Source organism: Peromyscus maniculatus, chromosome 9, assembly GCF_049852395.1.
Source record: "Peromyscus maniculatus bairdii isolate BWxNUB_F1_BW_parent chromosome 9, HU_Pman_BW_mat_3.1, whole genome shotgun sequence".
In the NCBI taxonomy this organism is placed as follows: Eukaryota; Metazoa; Chordata; class Mammalia; order Rodentia; family Cricetidae; genus Peromyscus; species Peromyscus maniculatus.
Window position 1 is genome coordinate 8,167,308 of NC_134860.1, and position 14,194 is coordinate 8,181,501.

A 14,194-nucleotide genomic window follows, 5' to 3' on the forward strand; every position below is an offset into this window, starting at 1 on the left:
TCTCTTTTGGGCTAACATTCATGATGAACATATTTTCTTGTGATGGGTTTATACTCAAGGGCATAGTCAGGCATTTCTCAGTATCACAATCATTTATACAGTTGGATCCCATTTCAACTTACATGGAAAGCAGTGTTATACAAATACAATCATCACAGCTGGCAAATGTGAGGGATGCGCATTGCCTTGGCCTGTTGTTAGAGGAATTCATCCACACAGAAGTCAGACTGCTGTTCCTCACCAAGAACCCACTTGCCTCCAGTTCCACTCACAGTACCTGCCAGTGTCTCCTGACACAGATAGATCTGGCTGCTATTTCATCTCTGACTTGAACTTGGAGTTTTCTGTCCCTGACTCTGCAGGGAAGTAACACTGAACACTCCAGCATCTTCCTGTTCTTGAATCTTTTTTGTCTGGCTTTTCTTTTTTTAAGTCTTTTTCTAAAGACATTTTTTATTCCTTTACATGCCAACCATAGATCCCTGTCTCATCCCTCCTTCTGCTTCTCCTCCAGGTTTACCCTCGATCCACCCTCCTCCAAAAGTGTCAGAGCTCCTCCCATGGGGAGTAAGCAGAGCCTGGCACATTCAGTTGAGGAAGTACTAAGTCCCTCCCCCTGTCTGGACAAGAGCTCCCATCCTGCCCCAGACTTCCCGTCTAGATAAGAGCTTCGATCCTGCCCCGGAGTTCCCATCTGGACAAGAGAGCTCCCATCTGGACAATAGAGAGAGAATTCCTGAATCTGTCAGCTCTGTCTGAAACAAGTGTGCTAATAAGACCAAAAATGAACCACAAGGAGATGGGCAGACATCAAGGCAGAAGTACACACAACAAAATGAAGAGCAATACAGCATCACCAGAACCTAGCCTGCCTCCAACATCTAGACCTGAACATCAAAAATTGGAAGAAGCAGAATAAAACAGCCTTATGAATAACATCATAAAGAAGGTAGAGGCTTGTGTAGAGGAAAAGACAAAAAATGGGAAGAATGTTATAAACAACTACAGTTTCCATTTTCAGTATAACTTTATCCTTCATGTGCAAATATATACATGAAGTGAGTTAAAAGTAACCTATTACTGAGCAATGTCTAATTAAAACTAATGGAATATAATAAGTTTTGAGTATTGAGCTGTACAGTCAGGGGAAGGTACTAACCATTTTGAGGAGTGTGAAGGATTTGTGTATAAAATATATGATCCTTGTCTTTTTAAAGAACAATCTGTAAAATCACTAAGAGCAAACTCTCCAGGACTTGTAGATATAATTTTGGGTCACACTCATTGAGCATTTTCAGAAACTCTAAAAAGCTGATGTACTGGGTAGTGATTATCTATAGATCCCATGTAACATGCTAATGCAATCTGCCAGTGGTCATCAATTTAAATAAACTAAGCTGCATATTATCTACTGGCAGTAATTTCTGTAGGCTCCATACTGGGAAGTTGTTTAAAAGTGTCCTTTCCATTATCATTAAGTCTATCACTTCTTGATAATAAGGAGATGCAGATACTTGTGGAGAGCCATACCTCACATAAATATCTATAATACTGTTACCTTCTGGACATATACTTTAATAGGAGATGAACACTCACTTTCGTTCCCACATGGAAGTACTGAGGCATTTCCAAACAATCAGAGAGCAATCTCTGGCTATGGAAGAAAAGGGTACTGAAGCATTTCTCTTGATAGCCAAGAGAGATTCCTGGAAAGGGAAACCTGGCTTCTGGAGAGTTATGAGGAAATCTGGTTAGCAGGGAGGCAATGTCAGTTCCCCATGACATCAAGGGTGTCTCATGCCTGGACATTCTATTGTATCCTGGAGACTTTAGAATGTTATCTGATGTCACCTGTGTTGTAGCAACACCAACTGCCCTTGGACAGTTGGTTCAGTGCCCTTACAGTTCAGCCATGAACATGTTGGGAAGACTCAGAAGTCTATTGGATAGAGAGAAAGGAGAAGGAAAAGAGACCAGAGAGAGGCAGACACAATCTGGCCTTCAGCCTCCATTTAAAACAACAAGAAAGAAATGGTCCAGAAGATGGTACAGTAAGTTGTGGGCAGGAAATTGGGATGTTCCTGCAGGACATGGGCTTGAGCTGAATCTTCCAGTAATGGGACACAGGAGGTAGGAGTCTCTGGGAACCAATTGGACGTTCCTGCTTGTCATGGCTCCTGAAATTCAAGGATTCCAGAAAAGTAATTTGTCTGTCCCAGAAATCAGGAGCGAGTAAGGCCAAAGCTGTGGTGCTGTGAGCTCGTCTTTCAATCCTACAGGAGGGTAGGGGTTGGGAGGGAACAAAAAGGCCAGCATTAGGGTAGGAAGTTCAAGTGAACTGTGCCCAGCAAAAAACAGGTCATCAGTGTACTTCAACCTCAGTGTCTTCATTTATTTATAGCCTACCATCTCTATGCACTCTCCTTTGTCACTGAGGCATCTTGGTGAGGATGGTGACCATGTTCTGCCGCCGTGTGGATTCTCCATTTTTGCCATGTGCTTAGAGTGACCTGTCAGGATATTTTTGCATTTTTAATGATCTGAGTGCTTGTGGACTGTGTCAATTTTATCTTGTATTTGAAAGCCACAGACTAGTGAACCCTGCATCCAAGTTGAATGCAGAGTCCAGAGCTGTTAATAAGCCTGAGGAGGCTCTCTCCTTAGTTACTTAAAGCATGTGCTAAAGGATCAGAGGAAACCAGCTGGCTGAGACACCTATCTCCAGACACAGAAATGGGAGACCTAAGATGCCCAGCGGGGGCATCTCAATCCAGGGCAAAATTCTTTGGGGCATCACTTAATTGCTTTCTTACATCCTTTCTTAAACACCTTCTCAGGTCTCAGGGTGACCTGTTCTCTATGTCTTTTCACAAAGCATGTTCACTTGTGTTCATTCATCTACCCACAGGGGCCTCCAAGGAACCACCACCCACTCCCACCAGGCTCTCAAAGAGGCAGGTGAAGCAGAAGGTGGAGAGCCTGACCACTCAGTTCCAGGTGATGACCGCCCAACGGAATGATCTGAGAGACCGCCTCATATTAGTAACCGAAGGATCCTTGGATAACAGGTGGTTACTGTTTAAAACTCCATGATGACTGTCTCAGTTCCACAATTTCACCCTTAGTTTATTTTGTCTAAGAAATGGGCTTCTGGGAGGTTGGGTGCACCTTCAGGGTGTCCCTTTGCCCAACACCATTTCTCTAAATGCTTCCCTGAAGCAAACCTGGGCAGGATGAGATGGGGACATAGACAGTTCTGCTTCCTCCAAATGAAAACCATAGCCTATGGCCTGAATAACATGACTCAGGTATCAAGGCAGTAGTGTGTGAATTCCCAGCATGCATTTGGAGAGATCCTGTAAAGTGGTGGCTAGTGTGAGAATACTGTTTTTTTTTTTACATGCCTGTAAAGACATTGTGTGCTGGATGCTTCTAGTAGCAGCTGGAGGGTTTTTGTACCACATCCTAATATGTGGCAGCAAGGCTTGGTACTGATGTCTGCTGCTCTTGGTCCTCTCTAAGATGACACAATTGCATGCATTAATTTGTCATCTCAATGAAAGCATTTTATTACCTTTCCCTCTCTCAGTCTCTCTCTCTCTCTCTCTCTCTCTCTCTCTCTCTCTCTCTCTCTCTCTCTCTCTCCCTCCCCTCCCTGATACTCTCTATGTCTCTATGTGTCTCTCTTTCTTATCCCTCTATCTTGTCTATGTGTTTGTGTGTTTGTGCATATGTGTCCCTCTTCACCCTGCAATCAGTGGTCTGTGGTTGACCGTGAAGAGTTGCTTATCAGTATCTAGGTGTGCTCTCTGTTGTGGACTCGGAGCCCCATTTTGAGCAGCATAGCCCTTTGCCAGTCTGTTCACCTTGATGCCAATTAGGAATGCCCTGGGGGAATTTATGAAGCTATCAGGATATTGCATCCCAACCTCAGAAATGTTCATGATGTGATTTTAGCCTTCATGTCAATATAGGCACCCTGGAATGAGAATCTCTTATTTGAAGACAGCAGAAACATCACAGTTTCTGGTGGGCCCAGAGCTGTGATAGACTCGTGGGAACTCCATAGAAAGCTGTGCAGGACTCCTGAGGGAGCTCATTCAGTCCCAGCTGCATCCCTCTTAACACCCTTCCTCTGCTGGCCTGGGACCAGAAGAGCAACTGTAATAAGCAGCCAGAGGTCCCAGTACATAGGAGCCAGGCTGTGGCATCTCATTAAATCCAGTATTATAGAACACACACTGAATTCATGTGATCCTTGAGGCCTGTATTCATAGAATTCTTTGCTTCTGAGTCCAGGCCCTACCACAGGCCAAATCCTTTCTATGAAAAGCTCAAGATGGAACATCAGCAGGTCATGTCAGACCTGCAGAATTTCGAGAATGAGAATTGGGAGGCCTCACAGAAGCTCAGTGAGCTGACCAAAGAGAAAGTCTTCCTTTGGTAAGTGCTTATCTTGGCAGGGATCCTATCCCAACAGTTGTACAATAACCAACTCCAATTTTCTTTGTCTCTGAACTGCAGGTCTGTAGATCTACTTCTGGTTTTTCTGCTTTATTGCCAGCAGCATTAGCAAGCAGCCTTTGGACTTATGCCTCTTTACTCAGTTTTGCTAAGGTTTAAAGAGACTATTAGCTCTTCCAAGCACCATATTGTCATTCAGTAGCCTCCAGATCAGTGGTTATTAACCTTTCTAATGCTGGGATACTTTAATACATTGCTTTATTGTTTTGATGACCCCAAACCATAAAATTATTTTGTAGCATTGTCTTAAGTTTATTTTGCTACTGTTAATAATTTTAATGTAAATGTCTACATAGGACATCTAATATGTATCCCTTGTGAAAGGCTCCTTAAATCCCAAAGGGTTCACAACCCACATACTGAGAACCACTGGTTCAGAAGAGCAATTGGCATCACAAGAGGGTTGTCAGGCAGGAGCTGACTGCTATGGGATCTATGTACCCTCTGGGTCTCCTACTTCCCCAAGTGTACTTGCACATTACCTGCTGGTGTTTCCTCATGACAGCGGAATGATTAGGACAGGTGGAGTACTCCTCTAGTTTATGGAAGTGCATGAATTTCTGTTATTTGAGGGGGGGTTCAGAAATACTTTGATTCATGCAGGAAATAACTGTTCTCTGCTTTTGGCCTTGAGTGCCACTGTCATTGCTGTTGAAGGTTCTTGTTTACATCTTCCTGTGAACCTAGGACAGGGCTGGGTTGTTGAGGCATAGTGATGTGGGTGACCAGAGGTGGCTGACATGGTCTTACTATTTGGAGTGTGTTTCCAGTGATCTGCAGAGCCGGCTCCTGATGGAGCAGAGTCAGCTCAAAAAGAAATTGGATATGCTGAGGCAAGAGAAGGAGAACCTACTGGAGGATTGGGTCCTGCTGAAGCAACACTTGGGTGACTTGCAAGTGCTCAGTAAGGATCAAGAAGAGAGCAGTGACCTCCAGAACCAGCAACAGGAGGTAGGGACAGGCAGCTGGGTCACAGTTGTGTCCAGCATCATTTACATATGTATCCTTGCCAAATCTACTCATCCAGACAACTGTGCTCTATCTCATCACTTTTCTCATCCATCCACCCACTTCATGACATAAAATTGTTCATTCTGTATCTGTGCATTAGTATTTCTGGGAAGTGAGTCTCCCCTGAGAATCTTTGTCATTGACATGTAATCCCTTATACTCTTCTTGAACCTGTAGTCAATGGGGGGAAACAGATCAATCACTCATCACAAAGCTACATGTCATTATGATGGGAGGATTGCTATACATAGACTTGAGTTATGAGTAAAAAATTCTCTATCCATCTCCACTTAGACTGAACAAGCAGTGTGCTCCCCTAGGCCATTTTAGTACCCAAAAATGGAAAGCTGAATTTTGGGACTTTTCCTAAAGGCTGGTGTGCTTATTCTAAAGATAACTGCTCCTCTATCAGTTTGTTGTTTTCGTCTTACACCTTTCTCTAATTCTCTCTCACTCTCTGGTGTGTGTGTGTGTGTGTGTGTGTGTGTGTGTGTGTGTGTGTGTGTAAAATAGAGGCACATTTGAGTGCAGTGCATATTTCATGTGGATGACAGGTAGAGGAGACTACTGGGTTTCTCTCTTTGTCAGTCTCTGTCTTATGAACTTGAAGCAGGCTTTCTCATGTGCCCAGGAGCTTGAAATTTCATGAGATTGACTGACCAGCAAGCTCTTGGGATTCTCTGTGTGTGCTTGCACTTGTGTGAGAATGTATTGACTATACTATACTCAACCCTCCACTAAGAACACAATCTTCTAATGAACAGGAGCAGCAAAGAATGGAGGAGAGACTCCAGAGCTTGCTGAAGCAGAGGGAGCTGGTCACACAGCAGAGAAACCTGGCAATAAAGCTGCAGCATCATTTGACTGTCTCTCAGATGAGGTAGGAACCCAGGCTGAAGTTGGGGTATAGAGCCAATTGGGTCCCCTGTACCAGGGCTCTCTGTCCTTTGTTGGCTTTTGCTTATCAGCAAGACTCCCTTCTCCGAGCATGGGTAGACCAACTCAGAACTCAGAGAATTATGCTGGTCCCATCAACAAGAACTTCTGTCCAGCAAACAATATGTTTGATACTCCCTGGGTCTGTAGACTTGTGTCCCATCCCTCCCTTCTGATCTCTCTGGTATGTTCTCAGCAGGCTTTCCTTGAACTCAGAGATCTGCCTGCTTATGCCTCCCAAGTGATGGGATTTAAAGGTGTGCCTCACCATATCTGACTGAAACTACATTTTTATACAGGATTAGCACCTGTAAGATGAGATTCACACCCTTGTAACTATTTGATGTAACAATGGCTGTCTTCATTGTTTGAGCATTTCCCATATAAAGTGTACTGGGTATATAATAAGTATATTCATTGGCAGGATGAACCCAGGTAGATGTGTCTGCTGAGGATTTTTCAGAACCTTCACTGAGTGTTGTATAACAGACTCCTCTAGATTACCAGGATGTAGATTCCCAGCTGTAGGCCTAAGGATAACACAGCTCTTTTTGTTTATTGCCAGAGACCATGCAGTGACAATGTTCTCAGACACATGGTCAAGAAATACTACTTTAGCATGACAGGCTCCATCTTGTGTATTACCTGGGTGCAAGGTGCCTTCTGGGCAGGTGGCCTGATCTTTTTACATGACCTTATTCAGCTGTCTAGTTTTCAAAGTTGTATTAAGTCTATGTATAAAAATGAGGTGGTCTTTTTAAAATTATTTTTTATTCATTTTACATACCAACCACAGATTCCCCTTTCTTCCCTCCTCCCACTCCCCACTCACCTTCTTCCCTGACCCTTCATCCCCTCCTCCAGCAGGGTAAATTCTCCCATGGTAGGACAGTTAAGGCTGATACATTCTGTTGAGGCAAGACCAAGCCTCTCCCCACTTTGTCAATCAAGAGCAAGGTGTCCAACAAGAGGTAATGGGATCCAGAAAGAGAGCTCATGCACCAGGAATAGATCCTGATCACACTGCCAGGGGCCCCTCACACACAACCAGCTCCACAACTGTCCCCCATATGCAGAGGGTCACAACTGTCCCCCATATGCAGAGGGTCACAACGGTTCCCCATATGCAGAGGGTCACAACTGTCCCCTATATGCAGAGGGTCACAACTGTCAGTCTAAATTTCCTGAGTTCCTTTGGGCTTGGTTCAGTTGTTTCTGTAGATTTCCCCAACACAATCTTTACCACCCTTGCTCATGTAATCCCTCTAAAAACAACAAGAAGGAACACAGCTTGGAATTTTAAGGTTTCCTCTATCAAACCTGTGAGAGCATTGTATAACATGGAAAGGAAAATAAAATAATATCAATTAAATTCAGGAATAAGGACAGGTGTATGTGATGATGCATATCTTTAATTCAAGCTCTTTGGGAGCATAGGCAGGAAATCTCTGGCCTCTTGTAGCCATCCTAGTATATGGATCAAGTCAGCCAGAGATGCATATTGTAACCCTGCCTAGAAAGAAATAAACAGAAATTGGACAAGAAAACAATGAGGTAGTTGATGAGAAACTCATCATGAACAATGGTCTGTGTATCTCTACTGTGCGATTATATATGACTTTAATATGCTACTCCTTTTGTTTAAATGGTGTCTCTATACTGTAGGAAAAAGCTGAGTTCTTTCTCATTAGAGCACAGTACATAAGGTACTCATACCAACATCTGATACTTGTTAAGGGCAGAAAATAATTCAAGGCCCAGCTATTGTGTGACACTTATTCCTTAGGGGTATATACAGTGACTGCTGCCAAAGATCAGTGTTGACTGTCCAGCACAATTTAGTTTTTGTGATATCACTGAGTGACTGGTGACATGGTGGATCCCCACCAGGACTCTGCCCTTACTAACTTCCTCCTCTAGGTCAGAAAAACTCCAACATGAGCTGGAACTGTAGCATGAATCTTAAAAGTTCTTATTAATAAAATCAAACCCGAGGCGAGTTATTGGGGTCCATGCTGGTAGATCAGAGAGACAGAATAAGCCACAGCTATCTCACCTCACCAGTTCCTCAGCTGGTCCTGTTTCCTCAGACTGGAAGCCTCTGAGTCCTCATCCAGAATGAATCTCAGCTGAACTGTGTTGCTCCATAGCCTGAAAGCTTAACCAGGCCAAATGCTTAACCAGCCAAAAGCCTCTAGTTTCTGGTCCTCACACCTTATATATCTTTCTACTTTCTACCACCACTCCCTGGGATTAAAGGCTGGCTTTCTGGGATTAAAGGCGTGTCACCATGCTTGGCTATTTCCAATGTGGCCTTGAACTCACAGAGATCCAGAGGGATTTCTATCTCTGGAATGCTAGGATTAAAGGTGTGAGTGCTACCATTTTCTAGCCTTTGTATCTAGTGGCTGTCTGTTCTCTGACCCCAGATAAGTTTATTAAGGTACACAATATTTTGGTGAACACAATACCACCACATCTCCTCTCTTTTTGTCTGAAATTAAAAAAAGCTTATAACTAATACAAGAAAAACTATCCAATAAGCATATACAATATATACAGCCAAAATTACATTAATGATGTCTAGTCCATTAACATTTGACAGATTCAGATAAAAACTCCATTATATATATTAACAATGTCCAGTCCAGTAACATTTGATAAACTCAGACCAAAAAATTTTCATTACTTATCTTATTTAAAACAAGTAGTTCCTTTTTAAAAGTAGATTCCATAATCTCCCTTTTTACCTTATCATATCCATATTTTCTCTTCTTTCTTTTCATAATAGATTCAGTAGTCTACCTTTTGTCATTTTTATATCTTCCCCTTTTTCTTCAGTGTAGATTCAGTGATCCACCTATTTATCCTATTATTTCTTTATCTTTTTTCTCAGAGTAGATTCGATGATCTATCTCATATCTATATTCTCTTTTTCTTTTTGCTTTCTAGGGGGTGAAGATATCTTTAGTGAATCTTGAAAAGAAAATTTTGGGGTTAATCATCAAGTCCTGTATCGTTTGTCCAGTCTCTGCATAATAGGAAAAGTTCAGGGCTTGTTTCAAGTCCTTGTTCGAGTAGTCTGTCAGGCTGTATCATCTCAGCTAGTCCTCTCGAAATTGTCCTGACCAGTTTGTAGTCCAAAGTCGATTTTTCCATGGTGTTAATTGGCTTAATGGCTTTATCATAGTCCATGTGGAATCATTGTTGTAGGATCCTGTCATCTTTTTGAAGATTTCAAAGTTGCTGTTAGGTGTGGTCATGGTTCCATGCAGACTTTTTTTTTTTTTTGTGCCTCCTCTGTGGTTTGGAGCAATCATAGTCTGATAAATGTCTGTCTCTCGGAACCATGAACATTCTTCCCTAAAACAGAAAATCTTCACAACAATTTCTCCCCACCATTTGTCTTGCCAAACTTTTCCAAACTGACCTTTGCCGATGCTTTCTTGTAACACGATGGTCCTGGCAATTCTTCTCTGAACCAGCAGCAGTAAACCCTTCGTCCCAGGTAGCAGCATCACCGCAGTCACCAACACCATGAGAAGGAGCTGGCAACGTGGAGCAGTAGCCACTGCTTCCATGGTCCCACCACTGTTTGTGGTTCAGTCCGGGCTAAAGCTTCTCCCAAGCCTCCTAGGCTGACCTCAAACTCGGGATCTTCCTGCCTCTGTTTCCTTTAGCAAATCCTATCGGCATGCGCCACCACAACGGGCTGAGTGTAGCTTGGGCCTGAGCTGGGGCTCACAAGGCCACAGGCAAACAGCTTTTTCATGAATTCGTAACACAAACGTTGGGCGCCAGATGTAGCATGAATCTTAAAAGTTCTTATTAATAAAATCAAACCCGAGGCGAGTTATTGGGGTCCATGCTGGTAGATCAGAGAGACAGAATAAGCCACAGCTATCTCACCTCACCAGTTCCTCAGCTGGTCCTGTTTCCTCAGACTGGAAGCCTCTGAGTCCTCATCCAGAATGAATCTCAGCTGAACTGTGTTGCTCCATAGCCTGAAAGCTTAACCAGGCCAAATGCTTAACCAGCCAAAAGCCTCTAGTTTCTGGTCCTCACACCTTATATATCTTTCTACTTTCTACCACCACTCCCTGGGATTAAAGGCTGGCTTTCTGGGATTAAAGGCGTGTCACCATGCTTGGCTATTTCCAATGTGGCCTTGAACTCACAGAGATCCAGACGGATTTCTATCTCTGGAATGCTAGGATTAAAGGTGTGAGTGCTACCATTTTCTAGCCTTTGTATCTAGTGGCTGTCTGTTCTCTGACCCCAGATAAGTTTATTAAGGTACACAATATTTTGGTGAACACAATACCACCACATGGAACAATCCACAGCTCAGGATGAGAGCCTCCTGACCACAGAGCTGCTGCAGCAGGAGCACTAAATGTCATAAGTAAGTGAGCCACCATGACATCCCATCCCCAGCAACATGGCATTTGTGGGTGGAGTTCTTCCTTGATTATGGTTTCCTATGTGTGAATAGGCCCTGAATTTATCTAGCTAGTGACCCAGCAAGGGTGTTTTTAGAACTGATTGCCTTTTCTTCTCTCACAGCACCCTTTATGAGAACTGAGGAGGCTGAAGGAATCCATAGTCAACTAGAATCACTGACATTCTCCACTCTATGATCAAGGTGTCCTCAGAACAAGATATGTACTACAAGTTGTGAAATCCACCAGTGAGGCAAATATCATCTGCCCTGCAGGTCGTCCATCCATAATCTCATCCATGTGTCTGTTGACTCACTAGTTATGGAATAAAGAAACCATCAAGAAGATGCGTGAGATTCAAAAAAGTAAACACCAAGAATTATGCAGAAAAAGCTGACATCTACCAGCAAGTGTTCCCAGTGAGGGCCACAACAACAAGGAGAGACAATATGATTCCACTCATAGTTACTCTGAAAGTTTATTGCTACAAACTTTTGGTAGCTGGCTGAGTCCTGAGCCCTTCATATGTGGAGGGAGATATGTCAACGGAGACTGTGTTGATGTCATGCTGCTATCCAGACAGAACACACAAGGGAAGCATCATATTCTCACTCCAGTACAGTGCTGGACCTACTCAATTTCATGCACATGTGATAGTGAAGAGAATTGTTCTGAGAGATGTTTTAGGAAGGATGTCACCATGAGCTTTTATGTCTTTTGGTAAGAGATGCTCCCTGTGTCATTTTTTACTCTTGAATGGGCACACAGACACATGTTGGCAGACAGAATCATATAGTGGCAACATGGCAAAAGATCAACTTTGGCAAGGACTTAACGAAGCCCCAAAGTGGCATGACTGCACTTGTCTGGAGGAGGTTATTTCAGTGCAGGGTTCTCTTTCAACTTGTGTCCAAAGCCAGCCACAGAGCATAGGACATCTGCATGAAGAAAAAACTTCTTATGTAAATAGTTTTGGTTTGTTTTGGGGTTTTCATGAATTTAGGTTTTGTTGTTCTTTGTTTTGTTTTGCTATTTTTTTATTCTTTGGTTCTTTGTTCTTTCTTTGATTTTATATTTTGCTAAATCTATACACTGGATATACTAAGCACCCCTTTAAGGCCCTCCCTATTCAGTCAAATTTCTGTAATTTCACAAATAAAAAATTACTTCCAACTCTTCATACTTTCCTTTAAATTTTTTATTGAAGTTACTTACCAACCACATATCCACCTCTCATTGCTCCTCCCTCTCCTGCCTACCACATTCCCCCCACTCCTCCTGCCCTCCTCCAACAAGGTAAGTTCTCCCATAGGGGACAGCTAAACCTGGTACATTCTCTTCATTCTGAAAGTAACTTTGTAGTCAGGTGTGGTGTCACAGTCCTGTAACATTAGAACTCAACAGACAGAGGTGGATCTCTACAAGGCCCAGGAAGCTTGGGCTACATTGTGAGTTCTCAGCTAAACAGGGTTACAAACCAAGATGGTATCTTGGGTGTGAATCGCATGGCCTATTCCATGAATATCCACTTCATGATGGAAAAAGATCCATATTAAACACCTGATTTCACATGTCTAGCTACTTCAAAAAACAGAGAATAGATACACACATGTTTGTGACATGATCATTGATACCAGATTTTTCAGAAATACACCTATGTTTTCTAATGCATCTCAGGAAGTGAGAACATTTGTTACAGGAGTATAGAAGAAATGAGGAAACCTATAGCCGTCTGCCTTTCTTTTCCTGAAATAGAGCACCAGTGACAGTGGCAATGCAGGGGTAGTAACCCTCTAAGACGTATTGAGATGTGGTCTTTTTAATGTGCTGTTGCCTTGACCATTCAATTTGCATGGAATTTTTTGAGATTCATTTACTTGAATTTATGAATATGGGTATTTTGCCTGTTTTCTATGCACCACAAGCAATCAGTTTGCCAGAAAGGGCAATGGATTCTACATGGAACTGGAGTCACAGAAGATTGTTAGCTGAAATCTGGGTCCTCTGGGAGAGCTACACATCCTCTTAAAGAATGAGTAATCTCTCCAGCCCATGCACTTGACTTTTGTCCTTCCAGCCTCTCTAGTGTATTAGTTGAACTGGATTACACCTAATCGAAGAGAGATATTTCTGGAGAATTGTAGGGACAGGACCATGAGGTAGGCGTGGGAGATTACTTGGGATGCCAGGCATTCAAGCAGAGTGCTCCCGAGTTCAGGATCATCGCTCAGCATCTCTTAAGTCAGAGTTAGAGCAGTTATGTCACCTCTCATTTAGATGACAATGCAGAGTAGGCCCATCAGATGAAATGCAGACTTTTAAGACCCGCCTGGGGATGGAGATGGGATAAGATATACCTGTGATGCACCAGCTAAGCAGTGTTAAGTGGAAACTTCACATTTGTCTGGGTGGATGGTATCTGCAGCAAAAGCCACATGCCTCTCACGGAGAGTGTATCTCTGCAAGGCTTGAAAGGGAGAGGGATGGTTGATGCTACTCTTTCACCACAGCAGAAGTCACAGTGTATTGAGGAAAGGTTTCTTTCAGATGTGGGCTTTATTCTTCTGAAGTTCTCCTGGAATGGATCTGACCTGAGACACACAGTAAGTCAGAGAGTTAATATGGGAAGCAATTATCCTTGTAAATTCCAGTGTAACCAAGAGAACAATGGAGTGAGCAACAGATGACAACACGGAATTTCATTATGTAGTCTCTGAACACACCAACCAATGTACATATTTATACACGACTGCATAGGTCACACACAGAGCACAAAAATAGGAAGTGAGCAGAAAAAAGTGAAGAGTACATAATGCTGAATGAGCAGTTGAATTTAAAATATGCACATCAGGTGTTTCAACTGAGAACCCAAACACGGCTATCCATCCCTTGGGGGCCTAGAAAATTCCTAGCAGAGCTGGATCACATAGCTTAGTCAGACTATGTTGAGGGTATTGGAAAAAATATTTTCTTGCAGACACAAATCTGTCATTCCAACCCTCAGCCTGTCAAAGTCTTCCCACATCTATGGTCATCCAGTCATCTCCAGACTGGGAGCTCCAGGATGGGAGACCAGTCAAGTACCATGCCCAGAAAAAAGGACTGAGAAGGTGCTACTCAGGCATCTGTTACTATGAACCAAGAGCTTGGCAAAAGGAAGAGAACACATTGGGATGCAGAAATTAAGGAGAAGACCACATGCCACCCAAAACGTTGACAATGAGAACCACTCACTTGGCACTGGCACTGGGATCTAGTCCTTAAAGGCTGCTTCCTACCTG

At 43.0% G+C, this 14,194-nt stretch overlaps 1 protein-coding gene across 1 annotated transcript; it reads left to right on the forward strand.

Moving 5' to 3' along the window:
• The first annotated feature begins 1,809 nt into the window (after nucleotides 1-1,809).
• LOC121826584 (disks large homolog 5-like) lies at nucleotides 1,810-12,091 on the forward strand. The gene is made up of 6 exons (XM_076544322.1): nucleotides 1,810-2,051; nucleotides 2,909-3,068; nucleotides 4,300-4,443; nucleotides 5,295-5,475; nucleotides 6,300-6,415; nucleotides 11,038-12,091. The coding sequence occupies exons 1-6, from the start codon at nucleotides 1,835-1,837 to the stop codon at nucleotides 11,054-11,056; spliced, it is 837 nt and encodes a 278-aa protein (XP_076400437.1). The 5' UTR covers nucleotides 1,810-1,834; the 3' UTR covers nucleotides 11,057-12,091.
• The last annotated feature ends 2,103 nt before the right edge of the window (nucleotides 12,092-14,194 follow it).

Bases quoted from the DNA above. Each gene is read 5' to 3' on its own strand.
- LOC121826584 (XM_076544322.1), top strand. From the start codon at position 1,835: ATGTTATCTGATGTCACCTGTGTTGTAGCAACACCAACTGCCCTTGGA. The intron at 2,052-2,908 runs GTAAGTTGTGGG...ATCTACCCACAG, and splicing joins ATGGTCCAGAAGATGGTACA to GGGCCTCCAAGGAACCACCA. The intron at 4,444-5,294 runs GTAAGTGCTTAT...GTGTGTTTCCAG, and splicing joins AAAGAGAAAGTCTTCCTTTG to TGATCTGCAGAGCCGGCTCC.